This window comes from Prionailurus viverrinus, chromosome B3 (genome assembly GCF_022837055.1).
Source record: "Prionailurus viverrinus isolate Anna chromosome B3, UM_Priviv_1.0, whole genome shotgun sequence".
Taxonomy (NCBI): Eukaryota; Metazoa; Chordata; class Mammalia; order Carnivora; family Felidae; genus Prionailurus; species Prionailurus viverrinus.
The window spans coordinates 31493912-31520112 of NC_062566.1; the positions used below are offsets into that span (position 1 = coordinate 31493912).

General features: G+C 52.3%; 1 protein-coding gene across 9 annotated transcripts in view; it reads right to left on the reverse strand.

Moving 5' to 3' along the window:
• Positions 1-6145: 6145 nt before the first annotated feature.
• PAQR5 (progestin and adipoQ receptor family member 5) overlaps positions 6146-26201 on the reverse strand; it is a 74327-nt gene continuing 54271 nt past the window's right edge. For 8 of the 9 annotated variants that reach the window (XM_047861802.1, XM_047861799.1, XM_047861794.1 and 5 more), the window contains 4 exons: positions 22396-22522; positions 15314-15410; positions 12659-12800; positions 6146-9377 (listed from right to left, as the gene is read on the reverse strand). In XM_047861802.1, the coding sequence (XP_047717758.1) occupies positions 9136-9377; positions 12659-12800; positions 15314-15410; positions 22396-22522 (608 nt within the window). In that variant the 3' untranslated portion in view covers positions 6146-9135. Of the gene's footprint in view, positions 9378-10099; positions 12170-12658; positions 12801-15313; positions 15411-22395; positions 22523-26201 lie in introns of those variants that run through there. The other variant, XM_047861796.1, reaches the window with a different exon arrangement.

A 26201-nucleotide genomic window follows, 5' to 3' on the forward strand; every position in this document is an offset into this window, starting at 1 on the left:
CGCGCCCGGCGCATTTCAAACGGGCCAATCAGCGCCCGCCCGCGGGGAAGGGGCGGGGCCTCAGAGGAAGTGACTGCTCTGCCGGAAGTGGCGCTCGTCTCCTAGGCGACCGCGGGAGTGAGGCGCGAGTTGTCTGCGTCTCCGGGCTGCGCTCAGATGTAATGAAGTCCATCCCCTTCCATTTTCCCATGAGGAAACTGAGGGCTTATTTTACTACAGTACAAGAAGTCCAACGGAAGGGCCAGTCCAGCGTGCATTCAGAGGTCAGCGGGGTTCCCGCACAGGAGTGTCCTATTGTGCGGTGCCCTGCACAGCCAGACTCCGCGTCTCGCTTCCATATCACCACATCATGTTGGCGTACTCTCTCCCCCCTTCACGTTTCCTGGGTTCTCCCTCCCTGGTTCCTCCAGCTCTATCTTATACATACATTCTCTTGTCAAATTATTTTCTCTTTTATCACATTCTTAACAATGTTTGATCCTGAGCATTGCTAAAAAGAAAACCACTGGCCCAAGATGGAGTCCCTTATGCTATGCCAGGTCACCAAACCGGGGCTTAATATCTTAATGTCTTAATATCACCTAAGTGTAATTTCTACCCCTCCCATAAACGTACTTTGAACCGGTCAGTCAGGAACTTTCTGGTCCGCACCAATGAGGTAATCTGTCGCAGGGGCCCTCTCCGTCTCCCCTCTCCCCCTGCCCCCTACCAAAGGAAGATGAGATGACCTTCCAAATAAGACCCCTGCCCTCCCCGCTTAGGGATGGTGACCTGGCCTGAAACAATCCTGACTTTTCTTTTACCAGTAACTTCCTTACCCTACCCTCCTTCCTATGGAAGCCTTACATTTTGTATGGCTCCTGGGAGCATCTCTCTGCTTGCTAGATGGGATACTGCCCCATTCATGAATCGCTTAATAAAACCAACTTGATCTTTTAGATTCCTCGGGTGAATTTTTTTTTAAATTTTTTTTTTCAACGTTTATTTATTTTGGGGACAGAGAGAGACAGAGCATGAACGGGGGAGGGGCAGAGAGAGAGGGAGACACAGAGTCGGAAACAGGCTCCAGGCTCTGAGCCATCAGCACAGAGCCCGACGCAAGGCTCGAACTCCCGGACTGCGAGGGACCGCGAGATCGTGACCTGGCTGAAGTCGGACGCTTAACCGACTGCGCCACCCAGGCACCCCCCTAGGGTGAATTTTTAACAGCCTATAGAGATGAATGAAGTTTGGTCCTCACTCTTGAGGAGCAGTGTCCATCCACTCTTTTCTAAGATGAACTAATTCTATCCCATTTCAACATTTGTCACTAACCTCATGACTGTCAAATCTGCATCTACATCTGTGCTCTCATGGGACTCTAGTCCCAGCTCCTCAACCAGACACCAGTTAAATGGACAAAATTTAACATCCTTGGCCCATATTATGTGACATAAAGATGGTTTTTCCTAATGCTTTTATTGCTTTGTTTGTTGTTAGAGGACAGGTTGGGACCTGTATTATTTAGGAATTAGGCGTGGCCATTTGACTACTTCTTAGTTACCCTGCAATCTGGTGTTGGCCTCAGTCTCTCCATTAGAACTCTTCTCACTGAGACCACCACCTCCTTGATGCTAAATCTAATTGACCCTTCCATGCCCTTCTCTTGGCCTCTCAACAGCACCGAAAATATGTCTCATTCCTCTCTTACTATGTCTTCATTTTCCTCTCCGAGCTCTCTAAGCGCCCCTCTTTCGCGGAACTCATTTGTGAGTTCCTTTTTTGTGTGTGCGTAAATGTCGTAGCTTAGGGTTTTGACCTGGTCTCCACTTAGTGAGGACTCTCCTCAGGCACTCCCAACCACTCCTGCGGCTTCACACACCAATCACATTTGTTCTTCTGAGCTCCAGACATTCTCTGCTTGGGTGTCCCACAGGCACCTCATACCTAGGGCGCCCTAATCTCTTACCCCGAACCTGCTCCCCTTCAGTGGATGGGTGATACACCATCTACCCAGCCACCCAAGCCAGAGTCCCAGGTATCATCTTGGACTTTTGCCTCTCCTTCTGTTCCAACATCCACTCACCACATCTTGACAGTTCTACCTACCAAAGAGCCTTCACCCCTCTCAAACGCTGCTCTCTATCCCCTTGGCTACTCCTATCATTTGTCCGGACGACTGCAACAGTACCCTAACAGGCTTTCCTGCTGCTGCCTTCCAAATCTGCAGCCTGTTCACCTCTAAACCACAGATCTAGTCATGTCACTCCCCTGTGTAATGCTCGTCACACTGCAGGAGCTCCCCAGGGCCAGACACCCTCACAGGGCCCTGAGGCTCTTCCTCTCCAAGCCCATCCCTTATCATGACCCCCTGCACACACTCCCTCCGCTGACAAGCTCTCCTCCCCGCCTTATTATGCCTCCTTATTCTCAGTTCTCAGCAGACCTTCTGCCAATGACTTGCCCCCGGATGCTAGATCCCTACTGTGTACCCCCAGTCCCCTCCACCCTGCCAGCAAGCTGTTGGTTTGCTCCAGAGCGCCCATCCCGGTTTGCTCACTGTTCCTCTACTAGCTTATCCCGACAGGCTCACTAGGTGGCACTGTTGCACCCTTAGTGCCGCGCCACGGAGGCCCCCTGGTAACTGTCTGGGAGGAATGGATGAATCCATCCCAGTGAAGGACCCAGTTCCATCAAGCCCCACCCCAGCTTTTCTTCAGGCCACTTTCTTCTTTCTCCCTCGCCTCTATCCGTACTAAAGCTCTCTAGCTTGTTTGCTTTAAAATAGAAAATAGAATAAAAACCGTCACCTCACACCTAACACGTTCTTCTCTCTCCCCTGCCTTCCTCTCCCCTTCCCCCCCCCTCCCCTCCAACGGGCTCCCCATAGGCAGTAAAAGATTTGCATTTTCCCCTAGAATTAGAGATCCAGACCAGGGGGAAGGGTAAGAGATGGGGAGGGAGTAGAACCCGGAGGCTTCTACCAAAGTCAGGGTTATGGAGGTACATTCTGTATCCAGCAAAATCCACCCTTCTTGGTTGTACCGTGTGCATGGATTTAACAAACACACCATCCTGTAACCACCGCCACCATCACTGCAAAACTTTCTTTGTGCTGCATTTTTGTAGTCCATCACCTTCCTCTACCCCCAGCCCTAGGCAAGCACTTTTCTGACTTCCTCCCTTAGAGTCTTAACTGTTCCAGAATGTCTCTTCTTTAGCTGGGCAAAATGCTCTGGAGATTCAACGCTTTTGAGTTGCACGTATCGATACCGTGTTTCCTTTTTACTGCTAAGTAGTAAATCCCCTGTAGGAATGCATGACAGCTCATCCATCCGCTAGCCCGTTGGACGTTCAGGTCGTTTTCACCTTTAGGCAATTATGAATGAAACTGGTATCATTATTTGCATAAAAGTCTTTATGCAGATAGGGATCTTCATTTCCCTTGGGTGGGATTGCTGGTCTGATGGTAAGTATAACTTTCTAAGACACTGCCAAACTGGGCTGGAGGGTCCTATGCAAATCACTGGAGAGAGGCTGACCCTACACGGATGGAAACCAATATGATTAACCCAAACACCCACACAAACAGCTGTGGGAACCTTGTAACAGCCAGTGACCGGAAAGGGCTGAGGTCTAGCGTGTTTGAGGGAAGGTGGTAAAAATGAGGACAGGATGACTGTGACACACCCAACACTCCATGCGAGGAGCTGTCTCCCTGACCCTCCCTGCTGTTCACACATGCAGCTTAGGCTGCATCATCTCACATCCACGGGCCATGTGACTCTCCCCAGGCCATTTGAAAATGAATGGATGTTAATGTTTTACATACTCAAAAGACAATAAAATCAGCAAGGGGGGGGGTGTAGAATTGATACAAAAAGAAACAAATGATCTGAACCATATTTCAAATGAGTAACATACACATAAAGGGGCCATAACTAAGCCAAGTAATTTAGACTATTGAGACTATATGCCCTCAGGCTCCAGACAAAAAGAACTTGAAACATATATTGGATTCTAATTAGCAAGCCTTTTTGCCGACGTGGGTTAGTAATTTTGAAATGACATTCTGTACGTTCTAAGATTGAGCAAATAATACATTGTGGATAATGGGAGCCAAGTTTCTCTCTGTTAGAGATGAGAGTTATATACATATCAAAAGGGGGAAGGATGAAAAGTACCTGGGAATTGTTTTTTAAGATTTTATTTTTAAGTAATATCTACACCCAACATGGGGCTTGAAACTACCATCCCGGGGCGCCTGGGTGGCGCAGTCGGTTAAGCGTCCGACTTCAGCCAGGTCACGATCTCGCGGTCCGTGAGTTCGAGCCCCGCGTCAGGCTCTGGGCTGATGGCTCGGAGCCTGGAGCCTGTTTCCGATTCCGTGTCTCCCTCTCTCTCTGCCCCTCCCCCGTTCATGCTCTCTCTCTGTCCCAAAAATAAATAAATGTTGAAACTACCATCCCGAGATGGATAGTCACATGCTCTACCAACTAAGCCAGCCAGATACCCCAGTACCTGGGGATTCTTCATACTACTCAATGTTTTTCCAAATCTGGAAGAAAAAAAAAAAAAAAAGAATGGTTGGACTAGTGTTTTCTTAAACTGCCTTATATTAAAAAGCACTTGGGGGGCACCTGGGTGGTTCAGTTGGTTAGCTTCCAACTTCAGCTCAGGTTATGATCTCACAGTTCATGAGTTCGAGCCCCGTGTCAGGCTCTGTGCTGACAGCTCAGAGCCTGGAACCTGCTTTGGAGTCTCTCTCTCTCTCTCTCTCTCTCTCTCTCTCTCTGCCCCTCCCCCACTCACACGGTCTCTTTCAATAAATAAACATTAAAAAATTTTTTTTAATTACTTGGGGCTTCTGATAAAAATTTAAACTCTAAGACTACTTTTCCCTCCCAAGGTATGCTGCATCTGTCCATCTGACAATGTGCATTTTGCATCATCAAACACATTTAAAAATTTATTTATCTATTTATTTATTTATTTATTTATTTTGAGAGAGTGAGCGAGCAAGTGCAAATGGGGAGGAGCAGAGAGAGAGAGAGAGAATCCCAAGCAAGCTGCACCCTGTCAGGGTAGAGCCCAACTCAGGGCTGAAACTCAAGAACCATGAGATCATGACAGGCAAAATCAAGAGTCGGAGGCTTAGCCAACTGATCCACCCAGGTGCCCCCATTATCAAACACATTTTTGAAACGCTGGATTAAATTATCTTTGAGGTACGTTGTTCCATGCTCTACAGGAGGCATGAATTAAGCCAATTTTAGAAATTTGTTGCCCAGAGTGAAGAGAATGGGGGTAATGACTCTCTATTTGCCTGAAATATATTTATTACAGAGTTGAAGCATTCATACAAGTACCAAGAGCCCAGAGGAAAGCCCCTTGGACAATCTCCTGGGAAGAACCTGCAGGAGAAATCCCAGAATTCTTTGAAAGCCAAGTGATCCATACATTGTCTAGAGTTACACATTTCAGGAATAAGTGGCTTGATTTCCATCCTTCCGATAGGACCAAGTGCCTACTGGTCTGGGAGCCTTTGCCCATACACCATCTGACCTGAAACACCTACCCCACCACACACTGGCAGGGCTGGCCCCTTCTGCCCACCAAGGCTCTCGTCAAACGTCAACTTCTCAGAATGGCCATCCAATCTCACCTGCCCTATCCCACCCATCTCTATATCTTCACCAGGCTTCTCTTCTTCACAGCACTTACTGTTATCTGAATTTATCCATCTTTCCCTACTGACAGTCACAAGATTCACTCCATGCAGGAGTGTTCATTCCATATACACCAGGCACAAAATAAACATTCATTGAATGATTTAGCAATGTACACATGTACAGGAATCTATTTCTTAAATTTTTTAAGTTTGTTAATTTATTTTGAGAGAGAGACAGTGAGTGCACAAGCAGGGGAGGGGCAGAGAGAGAGAGAGAGAGAGAGAGAATCCCAAGCAGGCTCCACACCATCAGTGCAGAGCCCGATGCAGGGCTTGAACTCACAAATCATGAGATCATGACCTGAGCCGAGATCAAGAATCAGACGCTCACCCAACTGCACTCCCCAGGCGCCCCAGGAATCAATTTCTTATGATGAACAAACATGTTTACAGTGTGGTAGGTGAAACATAACCAAATCAAGTGGGAAACAGGCCTTTATTATAATAAAGTTTATTTTTTTTCCTCCCATACAGTTTAAGAAAACCAGACATCAGTGTAAGTTGGAGGAACAGCTGTGTTCAGAAATGGGTCTTTGCCTTTTCATCCACAATGGATTGTTGACCAGAAAATCAGAGGCCGGCATTCAACTAATATGTGATAAAGAGTTGTTATACAGTGTGAATAGGTATTTCATATAGTACCATGGCCAAACAAATTTGGGACACAGCAGAGCCAAATGAAGGGTCTCTCCAACACATCTGATCACACTGATCCACTGCCCCTTGCCTTCCTTAGAACTTCTCACGTGAGCTGAGTTCCACAACAAACACTTTAAGACGGCAGCAGGTCAAGCAGGTCACTTTGTACTCAAATGGTTTCCTAAAACCTCCCACTTCTCATTCCAATCGGTGACAGATTCGTTGCTCTCTAGAAACCGAGCAATGGAAAGCAAAGCTATGATGAGCGAAGGACAATGCGGTTAGCTAAGCGGCCTCATTCGAATACATTCAAGTTTTATCACCACCATGGCATCTGGGAAATTTGGGGGGCAGTGTTTCTCATGCAGGGGGAGGAAGAAGAGGGTCATCCCATTAGGAGTTTGTCACCCCCCGCAAAATCCTCTTTGAGATCGTGCGGTGGCGAGCATTGCTACCAATGGGAGTATGGCACATTTCCAAGGTGTATTGAGACAATAAAAACCTGAGGGCCGCTACATGAAAAGACACCTTCCCAGTGAGCTCTCCAGCTCACCCACTGCCAACCTTTTTGCCTTTCCTTTTTGACTTTGGCTTACGCAAACCCACATTACACTTAATACCTAATGGTAATTAATATTTTTGAACCCACTGTCTGTATCTAGAAGCTTCCAAATCAGCCCATTGCAAACTGTCATCCAATTTTAATTTGTAACACTGTCCAAATGTATACAGTGGGACTGGGTTTGCCAAACGTATAAAAACATTATGGAACACTGGTCTTCTTTTGTTGATGTAACATTTTCTTTCCCATCATTAAGGATGGCGAAAAAGTCACATCACCCAAAATTAAATAATCTGAAGGTCCTTCAAATTAATCACCTATAACTTTCAACTATTTCTGAACTAAACAAACATTTTCCTCTCCCTAAACAAAAGAGATGTTAAAGAGCTTCATGTCTTTGGCACCTGCTAGAATAGGGTATTTAAACTCTGTGCCTTTTTGCAGCATAAAATTGAAGTTATAGCAAGGCGAAACGGGTGCCCACAGACCCTGCTGGAGTAAAATTGCACTAGGAGTGTCAGATCATCGCCCCAAACCAAATTTTGTCATGCAGTGGGCAATTAATGTACCAAAAATTTACCAGCCCATATAATTTTATCAGTCTACCTTTCCCCAGAGGAAGTAAATAAACAGTAAAACTAATGAAATCATATTTCTTGACCACTCTCAGCCAATATAAATTTTTACGTGTCCTCAGAGGGTTGGACGATGAGCTATTCGTGAGGCCATTCAAGTTTCTGGGCCAGTTACCACAGAGGCAGTATTCTAAGTTTTGAGGGTGTTCCTGAGTCAGCAAAGAGGATCCTGCTTTGTGATGGACAGCCCCTCAAGTCATTAGCAAGTGCAGATCAGGGGTTGATGGGCATCTGCTACAGTTTTGCATCAGCATTTCTGAACTCTCTGAAAACAGCATGAAATACTAAACTTTAACTCCTAAGGCAACAGATGAGAAAATGCTCAGTGTGCTACTCTTGTGCAGAGTAGACAGCAGGGGATACATCCTTAGGTGGTGAGTTGCTGAAAATTAGGTCAACTGCAACAAAGCTGAGAGGCCCAGTGCCTTCTGGAACTCATGACACCAGCATTTTTCCCATTTGGCCTGTGGCCCTTCTGCATTAGGATCACCTGGGGACTTCCTCAGATTCAGGGCAAATCTCCTCCAAAAGACCTACATCTTAAACTACTAACACAGAATCCCCTGATTTGGCCTGAGAATCCGCACTGGTCGCCAACTCACCAAATGTGTCTGATTCGCAGCAAAGCTTGAGGATTACTGTAGTTGACCAACCCTTTACAAGGTCTTTGACATCCTCTGCCCAGGAACACTAAACTTTGCAGCACCTTTGAAATGCTGAAGCAATATTAAATGGATAGCATCCCCAAATAGAGCCATGCCATTGGTTTACACAGTGACAGATGAGCACAGCCAACTGGAATTAACTCAGCCGGCTCCCATGCCTCACACATTTGACCTGCACTGCATAATACTTTGCAGCATCGAATTGGCAATGAGAAAACAGAACAAAACAGAACACAGACACCCAGCCATGTGGCCTTTAGAGAAAATCCAAATCCACGTGACATGGGAATTGGCACTTTAAGGCACAACAGACTTGTGGGAAAGAGGACTCTTCTATTCATTCATTCATTCCCTTCACTAGGTGGGGAAAGGAAGAAGCCCCCTCCCCAAACCAGGTCTCTTCATCCTGAAGTGTCTCCCCAGTCCCCAGGGCTCCCACAGACCCAGCTTCCTCTTACTCCACCCCCTCCACACCCCCCCGCTGATCTTTCTGGCTCATTCTCCTCCCACCGTGGAGGTCTTGGCAGGAGCTGTGCCATGTGGGACTCAACAAATGAAGCAGGGTCCGTTTTCAAAGGTAACACTACAAGAGTAGTAAAGCTTCATCCGGCCACTTAATAGGAAGCCTTCTAACTGCCTTATTTTAAATAAATTTAAGACTTAATGAACTATTAAGGATTCGCCTGAACAAGGACTTACTTGAACCCATCTTCCCCTTTTAAAATCACAATTATAGAATAAGTGCACATTGAGAGACATTTCCCCAGTTAAATACCTTATTGACATGAACGCACTCAAAAATGCCAAGACATCAACCACCGTGAATATTTTAGACCTTGGTAAACAGGTACCACTAGGCACTTATGGTGCTTAGGAGGTTGTAGCTTAATGTTGACATCTGGCATGAAAAGCTTATGGTCTGAATCATATTTCTTTTTTATGTAATTCTGGCTCAGGAATCCGATACAGAGCAGCTGAGAAATAAATTATGTTGCTGAGGCTGAAGATGAGGCACAGAAGTACAGCTCCAGCTATCTGAGGGAAAGACAGGGGCCTGGAGTTGGCCAGGAGCCATTCCCTCCTCAGAGTCTTGTCCAGAACAATGGCTTCCATCTGCAGGTGTGTGGCCAGGATCACACACACGTGGAACAGCTGGTGACTGTGACCTACGGCAAACACAGAAAAGGCTGCCAGGATCAGCAACAAAAAACGAACAGGGGCCCCCGGGTGGCGCAGTTGGTTAAGCTTCCAACCCTTGATTTCGACTCAGGTCATGATCTCACAGTTTGTGAGTTCGAGCCCCGCATTGGGTTCTGCGCTGACAGGGCGGAGCCTGCTGGGGATTCTCTCTCTCTCCCTCTCTCTCTGCCCCTCCTGTATCTCTCTCTCTCTCTCTCTCTCTCAAAATAAATAAACTTTTTTTTTTAAAGGAATAGACTGCTGATACTGTTCCATGGTGTATAGGCTAAAAACATTATGCTGGGTAAAGAAGCTAGACACAAGGGACCACATATTGTCAGAATCCATTTATATCAAATGTCCAGGAAAGGCAAATCCACAGACACAAAGTAGGTTAGTGGTTTCTTCAGGCAGGGGGTAGGAATCAGGATTAATAAGACATGGGCAGGAGGGATCTTACCGGGGTGATGATCATGTTCTAAAACTCATTTGCGATGATGGGGATTCAATTTGGGGGGTTAACTAAAAATATCACTGAATTGTATCCTTGAAATCAGGGAACCATGTGATACGTAAAATATGCCTCAATGCATTTATTTGTTTTTTAAATGTTCATTTATTTTTGAGACAGCATAAGCAGGGGAAGGGCAGAGAGAGAGGAAGACAGAGAATCCCAAGCAGGTTCCGCACTGACAGCACAGAGCCCTACAAGGGGCCTGAAATCGCGAACCATGAAATCGTGACCTGAGCCGAAACCAAGATTCTGATGCTCAACCAACTGAGCCACCCAGGCACCCCAACATTTTTTTTAATGCAGTGTGAGAAAAATTAAAAGGCCCGAGTACATTTTTTCAACTTGTCCACCAGTCCTGTTTTTCACATGAAGTCTGGCATCATGTTCTCCCAAAGTTCACCTCTTCAGAGCCAGCACTCATCAGCTCCAATTCTGAGGCCAACGGAGAAGCCAACCAGACTTTCTATTGGCCAGTTACAAGGTAGCCCTCTCCTTACTGCTGGTTAATCCCAGACATGACCAGGGGCTCTTCCTCCCTGATGACCTTCAGGACCTTGGCTCACCAGCTATGTGTCCACAGAGGGGAGGACCCAGCAGAGGAGGGTGGTAGTGGGCGGGAACATGCTGAGTTGGTAGTGATGAGAAAAAGAGTCCACTGCCCAGGGCTGAGGACTGTTTGTGGGACAACCCTCAGAAATCAGAAGATGAGAAGAGAACAAAGACAGCATGTGTCATGGGCTGAGCTGTGTCTCCCTTCCCCCAGTTCCAAATGTTGAAGTCCCAATGCCCAGTACCTCAGAATGTGACCGTATCTGGAGACAGGATCTTTTATTACTTTAAGTTTATATATTTATTTTGAGAGAGAGAGGGAGAGAGGCAGAGGGAGGGGCAGAGAGAGAGAGAGAGAGAGAGGGAGAGAGAGAAAATCCCAAGCAGGCTCCATGCCGTTGACAGCAGTGAGCCTGATGTGGGGCTTGAACTCACGAACCACAAGATCATGACCTGACACTCAATTGACCGAGCCACCCAGGTGCCCTGTGACTGGTACCCTTCTAAGAGGAGGAAGTTAGGACCTGGGCATGAATGTACACAGAGGAAAGACCACATGAGGAGAGACAGAGAAGACGGCCGTCTGCAAGCCAGGGAGAGAGCCAGGAGAGAGACGGACCCAGCCCACACCTTGGTCTCGGCCTCCAAAATTATGAGAAGATGCATTTCTGTTGTTTAAGCCACTCAGTCTGTGATTCTTTGTTATGGCAGTCCTAGCAAACAGATACAACACAAGAGTTAAGGATTCTCTTTCATTAAGAGAGAGAGAGAGAGAGAGAGAGATTCCCGCAATCTGGCTGGACAGGAATATGGAGGAACTTCCTACGGGCAGGGCCAGCGCTAACCAGTTAGCACTCTGCCCCACGTCAGAGAGGGAATCCCACATCTGGCAGACCCCATTATTGTGGGACGGATCATTTTCCAAACCCGTTGTTAATGACCTGTCATTAACAGTTGTCTGGCAAATGTCCGGCCAATGGAGGGGTGTCTCTGGGTTCTGTTCCCCTAGGCCCAAGAGAGTGGGATTAAAAGTGAATAAATGAAATGTTATTAAGACACCAGGGAGTTGGTAAAACAAGGCCAGGGCTATTTTTTCCTGCAGTCCCCGGACTTTATTTACAACCACCGATACTTTGTCTAGGTGGGGCTCGGGAGGTGGACAGGGCTCCTGTAGACAAGTTCCAACTCCGTGGCCCTCTCGTCTCCCCCGCCCCCTCACCTTTTTGTTTGAAATTTACCCTCCAAGCATTTTGGTCCTTGGCATCGCTTCTGGTAGGACAGAATTGAAGTAAAGGAGATGAAGCTCTTTTCAGAGCCAATAAAGCAAATCTGGCCACATGTCTTAGGTGGGAGGAGATGAAAAATATCACTGGAGAAATGGGCTTGGGGAGAACCAGGGTCCCTGCCCACCATTTAAGGATAAGGGCTGACCCTTGAACCCCCATGACAGCGTATCTAGGGAGCTCTCATCTCAAGGAGTCCTCAGCGTCACCAGAAGTGGCCCAAGGGTCCCTCCTCCAGCCAGTGCCCAACCCACTTCCCTAGACAGAGAGGGAAGGCGCTCTTCCAGCAGGTAGAAGTCCTCTGGCTCTGACAGCTCCTCTCCAGCACATCACTTCTCTAACGGCGGTGAGCTCAGGTTCCCCTGGAGAGTCACCCAGCCTCTGAGTGAGACGCCCCGAGCTTCTGGTTCGGGATGTCCGGGGGCCTGAGAATCTGAGAATTCCCAGATAATGCTAAATGCTGATGCTCCAGGGGCCACACCTGAGAACCAAGACTCCTGGCCCCACTGCAGCCGCCTGAACGAGACGAAGACACGCTCCCCTCTTTGGCACAGCCCCTGCCATCTGTCAGCCTCGGGGCCATCTACACTCGGTCTGTCTTGTTCCTCTCCAAGGGCTGCCCTCGATGTCCATTTAATCCTGGGATTTCATCTTCAGGGTAATAACGGGACTCCCTGGGCCCCGTAGCCCATAGGAATGCCTTAGGATCCTAGATGCACCTGTTCTCCATCCTCCCATCCTACCTGGCCATTTGCTGGCTACGTACATCCTGGCCTCCATTGCCTTACAGTTTCACTTCCCTTGGCCTGCTCCTAGAGAAGCCCCTGGGGAATTGCGTCTCTCCATGCCCCTGCTTCCCCTTCGAGACCGCATGCACTGGCGTCCTGGTGGCAGGGAGACAACGGGGCCGCCGCGCACTCACCGATGTAGTCGAAGCGTCCAGGCGCCAGGCGCTCTGGCAGGTGTGCGGAGTAGAAGAAAGAGGCCAGGAGGGTCATGGCCGTGTGCTTCTGGTGGTACAAGGCGGCTTCACTCTGCGCACCGTCCCCCGAAAGCAGGAACAGCTGCAGGGATTCAGAGGAACATCAGGTCTCGAGAGGAGGCCCCCTTCCTTCTCATCACCCGAAGCCATCTCTGCACACGCGTGCGGGCACCATGGGCCAAGGCCCTCACCTCCTTGGTCTGTGGCTTGGAAGGGGAACTCTCAGGGACCGTGGGAGAATTCCTATTCCTTTTTTTTTTAATATTAAAAAAATTTTGGGGGGCGCCTGGGTGGCGCAGTCAGTCAAGCGTCCGACTTCAGCCAGGTCACGATCTCGCGGTCCGGGAGTTCGAGCCCCGCATCGGGCTCTGGGCTGATGGCTCGGAGCCTGGAGCCTGTTTCTGATTCTGTGTCTCCCTCTCTCTCTGCCCCTCCCCCGTTCATGCTCTGTCTCTCTCTGTCCCCCAAAAAATAAATAAACGTTGAAAAAAAAATTTTTTTTTTTAATTTTTTTTTAGGTTGAGAGAGAGAGAGAGAGAGAGTGCAGGGGAGGGGCAGAGAGAAAGGGAGAGAGAGAATCCCAAGCAGGCTCCGCACTGTTAGCACAGAGCCCAGTGCAGGGCTCAAAGTCACAAACTGCGAGATTATGACCTGGGCCGAAATCAAGAGTCGGACGGACACTTAACCGACTGTGGCACCTAGGTGCCCCTTAATATTTTTTTTAATGTTTATTCATTTTTGTGTGAGAGAGAGACAGAGCGCAAATAGGGGAGGGGCAGAGAGAGAAAGAGACCCAGAATCCGAAGCAGGCTCCCAGGCTCTGAGCTGTCAGCACAGAGCCCGAACCGGGGCTCCAACTCACAAACCATGAGATTATGACCTGAGCCGAAATCAGATGGCTTAACCAACTGAGCCACCCAGGCTCCCCCATAATTCTGACTGTGATCTTTTGAGAGACCCAAGGCAACTGTATTTTATTTTTTCTCCCCGCAGGGCAGCTGTATTTTAATCCTCCAAATGTCCATAAAGCCTTTTGAGTTGTTTAATTACGAAAGAAAAGGAAAGAAATCAAGGAAAAGGAAAAGAAAAATCCTACTAGATCTATTTGCTACTCTTTTGACTGGGGGTAAAATGTAAGTATAGTAAAAAGTGGTCTAGTCACCCTTGAACTCACTTCTCACCAGCGCATCCCCTGATTTCAAGCTCCTAATTAAGGCTTTAAAGCCTAGAAATCCCTGGAAGGCCTTTCTGAGTCATCAAAACGTGTTAATTACAGCCATTATCCTGTTTGAGAGCTAAGTATAGTTTTTGTATTACCGTTATAATGACAGCAGCCATCACTTACCTAGGGCACTAAGCCAGCCTTTTATTTGCACAATTTCATCACAGCCTCAACAACTACCGAAACATCCCACTTTGCCGATGAGGAAGCTGGGCCAGAGGGTGACTTGCAAACCACTAATCAGCAGTGAAGTCAGGATGTGGATCCAGGCAGGCTGATTCCAGAACCGGTGCTCGTCAACCTCCCCGCTCGCGATCAGACCTCCCGGCCCCTCCTCCGCCCCGTCTGACTCAGCTGGTGCTCCTAATAACGCAGACCTGTGCTATGCGATTTGGTGGCATGTGGGAACGGCTTGCTCTCTGCTCTGGTTTCCTATGGGTGTTCTGTGTCGTGGAGGAAGGAGTCAGGGGAATGGGCCGCACCCACGCCTCTGGGTCTCCCCCCACCCCAGGCTCACACAGACGGCGCCGGCTCTGGCCCTCCCCTTCAGTCCCTGACTTGCGCATCAAACTTCAAGCTGCCCCTGGGAGGGAAACTCCACTCACTGGGTGCAGGCCCTCTGGCGGGCATTGCTGAGCCCTCCGATCTGCTGATTTGATTAAACCCCTCTACCCCTCTGTGCGGGAGAGGATGTCAGCCTCATTAACAGATGAGGAAACTGAGGCTCAGAGAGATCAGGTGCATTCCCTAAGGTCACAGAGCCAGTGCGCGCTGGGATTTGAACTCAGGTCCATCCGATTTGTGAGTGCCTCTCCCCTTTCTTGTGTCCCTCCTACACCCCCTTCCTTCATGTTCTCCAATTCCCATCTATCTTACGACCTTCATTTATCCTTTTTCCTTCGCTGCTAGTATGTTAGTTGATGATAATACAGAATAAATGCATTTATTGGCCACTTGCCACGAGCCAGCGATCTCATGTAATCTTCCCCGCAGTCTGATGAAAGCAGGTGTTATTACCATGCCCATTTTACAGAGGGGGACATCAAGGCACAGAGATGGTACCTAACTGGCCCAAAGTCTTACAGCGAGTACGTATTAGAGATTTGCCTCCAGAGCCTGCTTTCCTGGTCACCGCACTAAACCTCAGGCTGCCTCCCCTTCCCAGCCCTCCACGACTGCGTCTGAGCCCCCAGTCAGTGCTGGCCATTGATGCATCCCCTGTGGTTTGCCAGGGCCTTCATTCTCCTGCTGTGTCCTACTCACGTCCGTCCCTCGCAGTGACCAGCATGGCGCTCCAAGCCCCAGGAGCTCAGGAAACAATAGATTCCCTGGTGTTGCCAACAGGCAGAGAAAAGACGGAGCCGGGCCCTTACCCTGTAGAAGATGGGAAGGGAGTCCCAGGTGTAGGGATAAGCAAAGGCAAGGACGCGAAGCATCTTGCAGAGCCCGGGCTTCTGGATTTCAAGAAACCTAAAGCGGGGAAGGAAAGGGGGAAGACGTTGGACCGAAAACGGTTTCCGCGAATGACACACGTGCACGCACATGACAAATTACTGAGGGCAGGTCGTCCGCAGAAGAGAAGTCTTTTTGTACAACCTCCTCCGGAGGCCAGTGGCTCCCCCCCGACGGGCCTCTTCCACTTCTCCCAGCCCGACGGGAGTGACTCTGCCTTCGAGGAGAAAGGGTCTCAGGGGAAACCATCTCCTGGGGCCGCATCGTGAGGGGCAACGGTGTCCAAAGAAGCCAGGGAGGAGGTATTGGGCTGGGAAGGCCCTCTGGGAGGCAAGTTGTCGAACTGCCAAAGGGCCTTTTAGAAGTCCAGCAGCAACTGCCAAAGGGCAGACGTGGGGGGCGTGGGGGGCCCCCAGCCCGGGCTCCGGGGGCGAGCACGGCTGTGAAGGAGCCGATGTCAGCTGCCCCGGGTGCGTGCTGTGCCAAAGCCCTTGGTTCGGTGAAGTCTTTAATGACTTTGAGAGACTTCCGGAATACTCGGTACCACACGCAGGGATGCTGGCCTGGGGAAACCGAGTAAACGTGGCCTTTCCCCCTCGTTCAGCAACACCCCGACCCGCCTCCAGTCCCAAGAGGAAGCCAACGTTAAAATGAGCGGTGCTGACCGTGGCAAAGACAGGTAGGTCCTCCTGGACAGAACGCGATGGGGCCTCTGCTGGCTCGGGGCCGGCAGCCCAGGGTGTGGGGACTCTGGCAGCACAGATGATAGGCTGGACGCTGGGAGGACGTGAGAGGAGCGAGAAGAATGTCCACACAAAACCAGAGCCCTGAACTGGGGCTCAGGCGAGGGAGGGCTCACGCCCCGGGCCAGGGGGCTGTCGAGGCAGGGTGGCAGGGCAGGACCCCGCTTGGGTACCACTGGGTATCAGTGGGGGGGGGGGGGCGGGGCCCTCCCTCGGTGCCCCCAGGGCTGCAGGGCGAGGCCGGAGGTCCCCACAAAGGTGGGGTGCAGAGTCAGGGTGCCAGGGTTAGTAGAGTGGCCGTCCCGGTGCAGCCAGTGAGGCAGTGGAGGCATTTGGCCCCTCTCAGCCCTTCCTGACGGTCCTGCCCCTCTTCACGCTCTCTGGTGAGAATGGAGTCTGCTCCCCACCCCTGGTCCCCAGACCCCCCAGTCCCAGCCCACAAGCCTGCCCTTTCCTCCACCAAAAACAATCTGCCTCTCTGCTCAGCCCGCGCCCATCTCCCCACTCAGCCAGGTTCTTCCTGTCGCCACAGGCTGGTGCCATCACCTGTCACCTGCTGTCCCCCTGGCCGCTGTGTCATGTCTAGCCCTCAGGAATGCCAAGCATGAGGATCCCTGCTCCAGAATAAGAGGCAGAGAAGCCCCACAGCCTCCAGCGATAGGCTCCGACTGCTCTCAAGCCCATGGCAGCACGTGTCCCCTTTCCTGACCCTGTCCTACATCAGACAAGCGCATGGCTGGCGCAGGGTAGAGAAGGAAGACAAGCTCCAGGAAAAGGAGGGAAAGAAACAAGGGACAGCAACTTACGTCCCCCCGCAAACAGGAACCCCAGCCTTGGGAGTAAACCGCCGACCCTGGGAGAGGGGAAGAGACACCGTGCCATGATTTCACACACCGTTTCTGACCTGGACACCCTGGGTTCGAATCCTGCCTCTGCCCTTCATGATCATGTGACCCTGGCAGGTGAGGTAACCTCTGCGCCCCTCCGAATCCTCGCGTGTGACACAGGGCCGACAACCCTACCCCCTCACGGGCTTGTTGCAAGCATCTGACGAGATGATACTTACGAGGGAGCTTACTCACATCACAGAGGAACACTCACGAAATGGAAGCTTTTACTAAAATGTGTGTCGTGGGATTCATTCTCTCCCCGTCCCCATCTTATAGCTATGCCGTAAGGAAAATGGGCACAGGCAGGTTCTGGGTGATTTGCCTAAAGTCAGAGGAGCTGGTAAGAGGCAAAGCTAGGACTGAAACCCTGGGCCGTCTGGCTTCCACGTTTCACACCGCCGCCCCTCCGGCAGGCTGAGCAGGCCTCAGACCACAACCCAGCCTCCATCCTTGCCTGTACCCTCTGCCCCAGGGAGCAGCTGGGACACACGCCCACTGCCCCAACAGCCAGAGTCCGTCTCAATAGCATTCACGGTCTCCCGGCAAACCCGACCGCACGCCCGCTCCCTCCTGCCCCGTGCACGGCACGGCCTATCCTTCCTGAGTCAGGAGAGGCTCGCCATTAAACGCTCTTTCTGGCTCACCATAAAGCACGCTCTTTCTGTGACCACTTACACAGGAGGAAAGCTGGCTGTGGCCGGCGAGGGCCATCCCCCAAACCATGGATTTCCCGTGACTTGAGACAACATTTCGCCCGGCCTGATAAAGTGCTTTCCCGGGGGCAAACGAACCAGCCTCTGCAGCTGCAAAGCCGAGTCTACAGGGAGAAAAAAAAGGGAGAAAAAGCAGAGCAGAAGAGAGACAGCAACAGAGAATAAAAGGCAGAAGGGCCAGCAGCCACAGACAGGGGCCTCCCACTACTAAGGTGCAGTTCCACATTTAGCCACAGGGTGTCGCTCCATCCAGAGATTCCCGGAAGGAGGGGTGGGAGCCACAGAATCCTCCGAAAGCACCGGACGCCCCACCTGGTCTCCAAAGCCCCACCTGGTCAGACAGTCCCTACACCACAGAGTTGACAGGCCAGTTTACAGGGAGTCAGCCCTCGGCTGCCTAGAACCAGGTTGGCAGGCAACACTGGATTTTTTTTGGCAGAAGCCTGTATCAGGAGAGGGTCGATAGGATACCAGTCTGTTCTAAAACCTGATGAATCTTGTTGCAACAAAGCCAGCAGGATTTGCAAGCAAGTTCTGGAACGGGTGCTTGAAACGGGTGGGCTTTTGGAAACGTTCCATCGCAGAGGTCGTGTGCGTGTATGTGTGTGCGTTGTGGTTACAGCTGTTCTGTTGTGGGAGTGACATCACAGGAATGCGGACGTTTCCGCATGCTGGCCCCTGGCCCCGGTAGCACTGTCATCTGGCTGAGCCCTCCGACCTCCAGAGGTGTCTGAGAACCACTCACTGCTGAGCCTCCTGCCTCCAGCTCTGACCTCCAAACCCTCCCCTGGGCCTTCTCTGTGCCGCTCTTGGCTGCCACAGTACCAAAGCCACGGTGCAGCTCACTTTCCGTCCGGGATGAAAAGTCACCCCTCTCCCTCACAGCACTGCCCATAGGGCATTCCACTGAGCAAGTATCTGTCCAAAAAGCCGACTGCTGGGGGCCTTGGATGCGTGGATAAAAAGTACCTACAGGGACTTGTAACATACAGCAAACTCTGTGGGACCAACGTGCCTTAAGGGAGTGAGGACACCTTTCTGGGCTTCTGGATGGTCAGCAGGATGAGCAAGCGAGCTCTCCGTCACCCCACTTTGCTCCAAGAGCCACATAGAGATCACGCATTCTCCCATCTCCTTTCTCAAGTGCTACCGAGGAAGAAAGCAGTTTTCTGGAATATTCATTTGAACAAGAGGCCATGATCATAGGGACCAGAAACCCAGTCAGGGGAGCCCCCAGTTCTCTACGTGGAGATTTACCTTAAAGACATGCACTGTAATGGAATGAATGCCACTTAGGCATTAGAATGAATGCCACCGGAGACATTACTCCGGTAAGCACGGAAATAACTAAAAACTACTCGCGAGGTTCACGGTCTACTTCCTGCCCAGGGAAGACGACGGTGGTTCTCTGCCACTCCTGGCCACGCCGTGGACTGATGGCGCAGGAGGCCAAGGTCGGGTGGGCTTGGGGGAGGGGGAAGGCAAGGAGAGAAATCTTGGAAAAGACTCCGAAGCTCCGGCATTGTAGAACATCCAAACCAGAGAGGACCCAGAAACATCCTCTCAGATGCCCTTGCTTGTCTGGACACTGGAGCCAGGGGCCACACGGCAAGTCTGTGAAATCGGGGCCTCCGGGGGGCCCTGGCCCTCCTCTCCACCTGCTTCTCCTGAAGTTAATAGGGGCTGAGTCACCCCCCACCCTGGGCACAAGTCCTCTTTCTTGCTCCTCAGACACTGAAGACCAAGAAGGAAATGAAAACATGAAAAGAAGGAGGATCAGGTGAGAAGGGAGCCCCAAGGGCCCTCAGATGGGGCATCCCACCCTGTCTGTGGGCCCCTTTCTCTCTCTTCCAGCACCACCTTCCTCCCGTCCCCATGGCAGCAGCTGCTACCACACCAGGAAGCCCCTCAGCTCCGAAGTGGAGTCCATGGAACTGGCCTCCTACAAAGATCACTGTCCTTCATGAGCACAGGGCCAGTCCTCAGAAGGACACGGGAGGCACCTCAGATCCTGGCAGCTGCTGAGACCCTCTCCAGCCACTCTGCTCCCTTCCAGCTGTGCAGGCAACTTCCGGCGACTCCTTGCTGCCTCCCAGTACTATCCTCTCTGGCCCCCTCACCCTATCCAGGCCGTTCACTCTGTCCAAGAGGCCCATCCCCCATCCCCAGCTAATACTTAGTCCTAGTACCATTTTGCAGAACTCTGTGTCTCCAAGCAGGTGTCATCTTATATTCTCATTGTTTATGTTGCCTTCTGTAATGCTATACTCTAAATTCCATTTCCTCTGGCCGTTAGAGGAAATGATGAGTCCGCCTGGCCTTGGCGGGGGTCTGCAGTCTGCTTCAACCACTGCACTGGGTGCTCTCTGAGCGTAAGGACTGTGCCTTTCTCCTCCTGGTATTCCCAGATCTTAACATGATGCCTGGAGTAGGGCAAGCATTTAAGGAATGTTGGGTGGTTGGTTGGTTGGCTGGCTGGCTGGCTGGCTGGATGAATGGATGAATGGATGGATGGATTGATAGATGCATGGACGGACGGACTAGTAGGAGGTAAATGGGTAGTGGATGGATGGTTGGGTGAGTGGATGGGTGGATGGATGGATGGATGGATGGACAAGTAAGGGGGTAGATGGGTAGTGGGTGGATGGTTGGGTGAGTGAATGGGTGGATGGAAGGATAGATGGATGGATAGACAAGTAGGAGGTAGATGGGTAGCGGATGGATGGTTGGGTGAGTGGATGGGTGGATGGGTGGATGGATGGATAGATGGGTGAATGGGTGGGCAGATGGATGGGTAGGTGGTGGTTGGGTAGGGGGAATGGTGGATAGGAAGGTGGATGGATGGATGCCTGGATGGATGAATGGATAGACGGATAGATGGAATAGCCACAGATGTGCCCCAGAAGTAAACAGAGACAATCCATTTCATTGACAAGGGAGAAGCCTCCAAGCACAAGCATCAAGAGATGCCTAGCCAGCCTGCCCTGCCAAATGAGTTTGTCCAAAGGTAACAGGTATGCCACATCCAGAAGACCCATTTATTATAAACAACCCGGGTGGACCCCTGGTTAGAAGGAAACAATCTACCCTGGTGGCTTATAGGCGATTCAGAAAGCTTAAAAAAAGGTGGGGGGAGGTGGGGGAGCAAATGTTTCGAGAGTTTGCACTGGGAGTTCCTAGGAAAGCAGTCCTGGATCATGAACTCTGGGACAATTTGTTTGACACTCATGGAAACTTCCTTGCACCCTCGGCCCACAGTGCTCACCTCCCTCCAATCCTAACTACACAGCCCAGCAGGAGCTAACCAGACAGGGCTGTGACTCATCCAAGGACCAGTCTGGCACAGAGGCCGCACTCCAGAAAGAGGCTTCTGCGTCCCTGGCAACGGAGTCCTCGAGGAAGTGGGGAGGAGGCGAGGATAAGCCCGTGACATCGGATTCGGTTTCTTACCCCCGCGGCCAGACCCGATCACCTCACAGCTTTAGGAGGCTTCTGCACTTCCAGGAGGGAAGAGACTTTATCCCCCACTCCCACCCCCAGGCTTCTGTCATGGGATGAGCAGCCCTAATGTTGAGACGGAGCCTAGAAATGAGACTCCCTCTGACTCAAAGCAACTCCACGCTTCCCACCCGTCTCAGGACAGGCAAGTAGAAAGCAGGTTGGGGCAAGTGGGTCTGCATGCGCTTCAAGAATCTATCCTTCGTTTTTACAGAAAACCAGCCTGTCAAGTTTGGGGAAACGGCCTACCTTCTGTCCCACGAAACCCCAGTGTCACCCAAGGAAAGGTGTAGCCACAATCATCGCAGAGAAGCGCCCCTCCCTCCGCCCCCGTCCCTCTCCTCCTGGGGAGGGGCGAGCGGATGGCTGCCAGTGAGAACAATTCTCTGAGCTGGTCCAATGGGGAGACCCCAACCGGCGCCCCGGCATCGAGACCGGGGGACGGAAGATGGGGTGCAACCTGCCAGCCTCCCACGAGAGCCCCCACCGCCCCCCCCACCCAGCACCCTGGCGGCATCCAGACAGGGCTAACACCCCAACACCGCCATCTGAGAGGTGTCCCAAATAATTTAAGCAAGAGGAAATTGAGGCGGTTCCTTTCCACAAAGGGCTGCATAAACCAGAGCTTTTAGCCACAAAACAGTGTCTCTTGCATTCACACTCCAGTGAGCTTTCTTGAGTGAAAGGGAGAAACTAGAGAGAATCAGAGCCAGTGGTCTGGGTGTGGCTCACAGCCATAGGGTTTCTCCAGGGACGCCGGGGACACTTGGGTGCCATCTGACAGCTTGACAGCTGGCACATATGTCTAGAGACGGGCCCGCTCAGTCACTGTTCGCAGACGGCCCACCGATAGGGCACCGCCTCTGGGCCAGCTGTTCCCACCACATTGCCTGTAACCCTTACCTCCATCTCACAACGAGAGTAGTTGGGTTGGCCCCATTTTACAGATGAGCAAACTGAGGTTCAAGGAGGATACGCAGCCTGCCCCGCAATAGGGCCAGCATGAAGCCAAGTGTGGAGTCCCCTTGGACACCCAGGCTTCGTGCCCATGAAGCGGGTCCTGCCAGCCACGGGACGTCTGTGTGGACCCGAGCCCCCAGGCTTCCGAGAGCCCTTCCACTGAGCCTCCCCCGCCCTCTGAGGTGCAGCGGCCGGGTACCTGGAGTAGCAGGAGAGGCCGGTGCTGATGATGGTGTTCAGCACGGCCAGGGGCACGTAGTAGTCATGGAAGGTGGTGTTCACCATCACGTTGGGGATCGAATAGGCAGAGTAAGCGATGGCTGAGCCTGGGGAAGAAAAACCAGCTTTGGGCGGGAAGCCAGGACGCAGCACAGTCTGGACTCCTCGGGAAGACCAACCCCAGCATCTGGCTGAGCCCTCATTATCCCCAGGGACCATGAGCTTCCTGCCGCCATACCTTGCCTGCGCCACTGCCCCTCCCAGAACGTCCTCCCTCTCCTCCCTGCCTACGCCAATCCTACCCTGAGAACTTACTATGAGCCCAGCCTGGCCCCCCCGGGGCTTTACACATGTTGACTCGCAGAAGGTTTACAATCACCCTGTGACATAAATCCTGCACTCATCCTCACGTACAGATGGTGAGACGGAGGCACAGAGAGGTCTAGCAACCCACCTGGGGGGCACCCAGCTAGAAAGTGGCAAAGCCAAGCTTCAGCCTGAGGCAGCTCAGTGAAAGCCCCCACTGTTAACCACATGCCGTGGCCCACGAGGACCCCTCCACGTGCTCAGATTTGCTCTGAGTGTGCACATCTCACCTGCCGATGACGTGGGGTGCCCCCGTGGGAAGGTGGATGTGGCAGGGAGGGAGGGCCCCTGCCGAGGCGAGGCATATCGCGCCAGGGCGCTGGGGGACTGGCCAGCTCACGGGCGGGTTATGAGAGGCCAGGCTTGGTGTTCCGTTGCCTTAGGTCTGGGAGTCTGTGACAGAGGGGTTACCAAGGGCCCTTGAGAGACCTGTCTGCTGCAGCTTTTACTTGAAAGAACAGGGGAGATCGCTGTCCTTTTCAAAGGGGCCAGGTATATCCATGGGCCTGGCCCAGAAGCCCTCTCCAGCCACCCTTACCAGGTCTCCTCTGCGAGGGGAGAAGACAGTCCTGGACCTGTCAGCCCAGGGCCTCAGGGGTCAGCGCTAAGCTCACCTGTTATTCCAAAGATCTAGAGAACGGTGAAATCCCGGCTCAAGGCTGAAGCAGGCCTGGGCCACACAGGTTCACCTCTGCCTCTGACCCCATTTAACAGATGGGAGTCTGATAAAGCCAAGGGGTGTTCCCACTCGGGGAAAAGAGCCGAGATGGGATTTCAGCTGGGAACTGACTCCCGGGGCACAAACTCTTCCTCGGCCTGATACACCCGGGGGCTCCATATGGACCAGGATGCACTTGCTTGGCGGGGGGCCAAGGTTTATGCAAGCTCCGTGGGTGGGACAAGAGCAGGGGGACCTCAGACCCTGCCCCCAACCACGGGTGGGGGGGGAAACGAAATGACTTCCAATAAGAAATACACGTTTGGTCTCCTCCACTGTTCCTGGCACAGAGCTCCTAAAACCCCTGGAATTTCCTAAGCGAGGACCGCCATAAAAGTGTCTCTCGTTCTGTTAATGAGATGACTTTGAAAAGCCCCTTCAGGGGGTGCCTGGGTGGCGCAGTCGGTTAAGCGTCCGACTTCAGCCAGGTCACAATCTCGCGGTCCGTGAGTTCGAGCCCCGCGTCAGGCTCTGGGCTGATGGCTCGGAGCCTGGAGCCTGTTTCCGATTCTGTGTCTCCCTCTCTCTCTGCCCCTCCCCCCGTTCATGCTCTGTCTCTCTCTGTCCCAAAAATAAATAAACGTTGAAAAAAAAAGAAAAGCCCCTTCAGGATGGGGCCTGGATTTCTGGAGACCAACCCTGTCACCAGAGGGTTGGAAGCCTCAGTCCCGCACCCCCGAGGCCCAGGAGGGGAGAGGGGCTGGAGGCGAAATCAACGGTAACTAATGAAGTCTCCATAAAAACCCAAAGGGAGAGGTTCGGCGAGCTTCCGGGTGGGTGAACACGTGGAGATTCAGGGAGGGGGCGTGCTTGGTGGGCGTAGAAGCTCCAGGCCCCTCCCCAGGCCCTACCCCGGGCGTCTCTTCTATGCGGCCGTCCCTGAGTTATAGTCTTTTATAACAGACCGGTAATCCAGTGCGTAAAGTGTTTCTCTGAGTTCTGTGAGCCGGGGTCACTGAAGCCTTGGGTCTATAGCCAGTCTGTCAAAGGCACAGGTAACAACCTGGGCTTGAGACAGGTGTCTGAAGGGGGCGGGGGGAGGGGGTGGTCAGTCTTATGGGACTGAGCCCTTAACCTGTGGGAACGGTATCAGAAATGAGTTGAACTGTAGGACGCCCAGCTGGTATCTGAGGATTGCTTGGTGCCGTGGGGAACCGCACCCCTCCGCGCGTACACGCATTGTAAATGGTGCTCAGACCCCTTTAGAGAGGGCTTTCCAGGGAGCAGGAGTAGAGGCAGCTTTGGATTCCAGGCTAAGGAAAGGAAACATCCTCTTTGGGGCAATAGGGAGCCACGGAAGGTTTCCGAGCGAGGGATTGAGATGGCCAAAACCTAGTGAAAGTGCACAGGATGACCTAGAGGGAGGAACAGCTGGAAACCAGGGAGGAAGTGGGAGCAAATGCCATCCGGGGGGGTGGGTACTGAGGGTTTCCACACGGGCAGGAGAGGCGGCTGCAGACAAAGGGGCGGGGAGACCGAGGTGGAATCCGTAGGCTCTCTCCACGGACTAGACCTCCCTTCCGTGTTCCCTGAACCGCTCCCACATCAGGCACTGGGCCACAGGCTGGAAAGCCAAATGCGAAGGAACAATGTCCCGTCCTCAGGGAGCCATTCTGAGCAAGGAGCAGCAATGAAGACATCACTGACCAGGCTGGGGCCCAGAGCCACATGGAGGGGCTCCTGGTCCAGGGGCTTGGAGGGGGCCGTGGGTAGGGGCCGCTGAGGCTGCCGGGGCCGAGCCTTGAAGGCCCTGCAGGGAGGGAAAGAGGCAGTTCTCTGGTAAGGTCCTGTGTGGGGGCACCAGACGCCCAGGAACTCTTACAAAGACAGAAAGCCAGTGACGGGAAGGGAGACAGTTCAGGGGGGTGCGGCTTGGGTTCTAACCCTGGCTCTGCCATTTGCAAGCTGTGCGACCTGAGTAACTCACTTCACGGTGCCTCATTATTCTTACCTACAGGGTGGGTACAGCGATGGCCCCCATCCCCGGGGACCGACGTCAGGGTTGAGGACATAATCGTGGTAATGGCTACCCTCCGATGCTCGCTCAGTGCCAGGCACTGTGCGGGGTGCTCCCCTTGGCCAAACTCATTTCACCTTCATCCCACCCTATGAGGGAGATATGATGCCCATTTTGTGGCCCAGAGGACTGAGGCTTAGTGAGGTTCAGAAACGTGCCCGCGAGCATATAATGATTAAGGGGCGGGGGGCGGCCGGGCCACAAGCTCCACCTTGTGCTGCCCCCTTGTGATGTGTGCCAGGGGGTCAGCACGCAGCCTGCTGGGTCGTGATTTCTCCAAAATGCCTGCTCTTATCATGGGTCTGGGGCGGGTGATCAAGGGCTCCGGAAGCCTCTAGACTAAGGAGTGTGAACTTCCTCCAGGGTCACTTGGAATCCTGAAAGGTCTTAAGTGGGCGGGGTGCCATATTGGAAGGTGTTAGAGAAGGCTCCCAGGAAGGAAGCTGGCTGGAGTCGGGGAGAAGCAGGAAGTGGAGGGGAGGCTGTTGTCATGGTGCAGGGGGAGAGGCAGGCAGGGGGGTCCGAGTGAAGCCCACGCTGGGGAGCAATTTGAAGAACGTGGGGTACAGACTCACTGAACGGCGTGGACAGGATGGTGGAGATGCACGGGCAGGGGCCTGAGAGGGAGGGGACTCGAGGGCTGCGTACGGATTGGGACTTGGAAGACCGGGTGGGGGTGCGACCA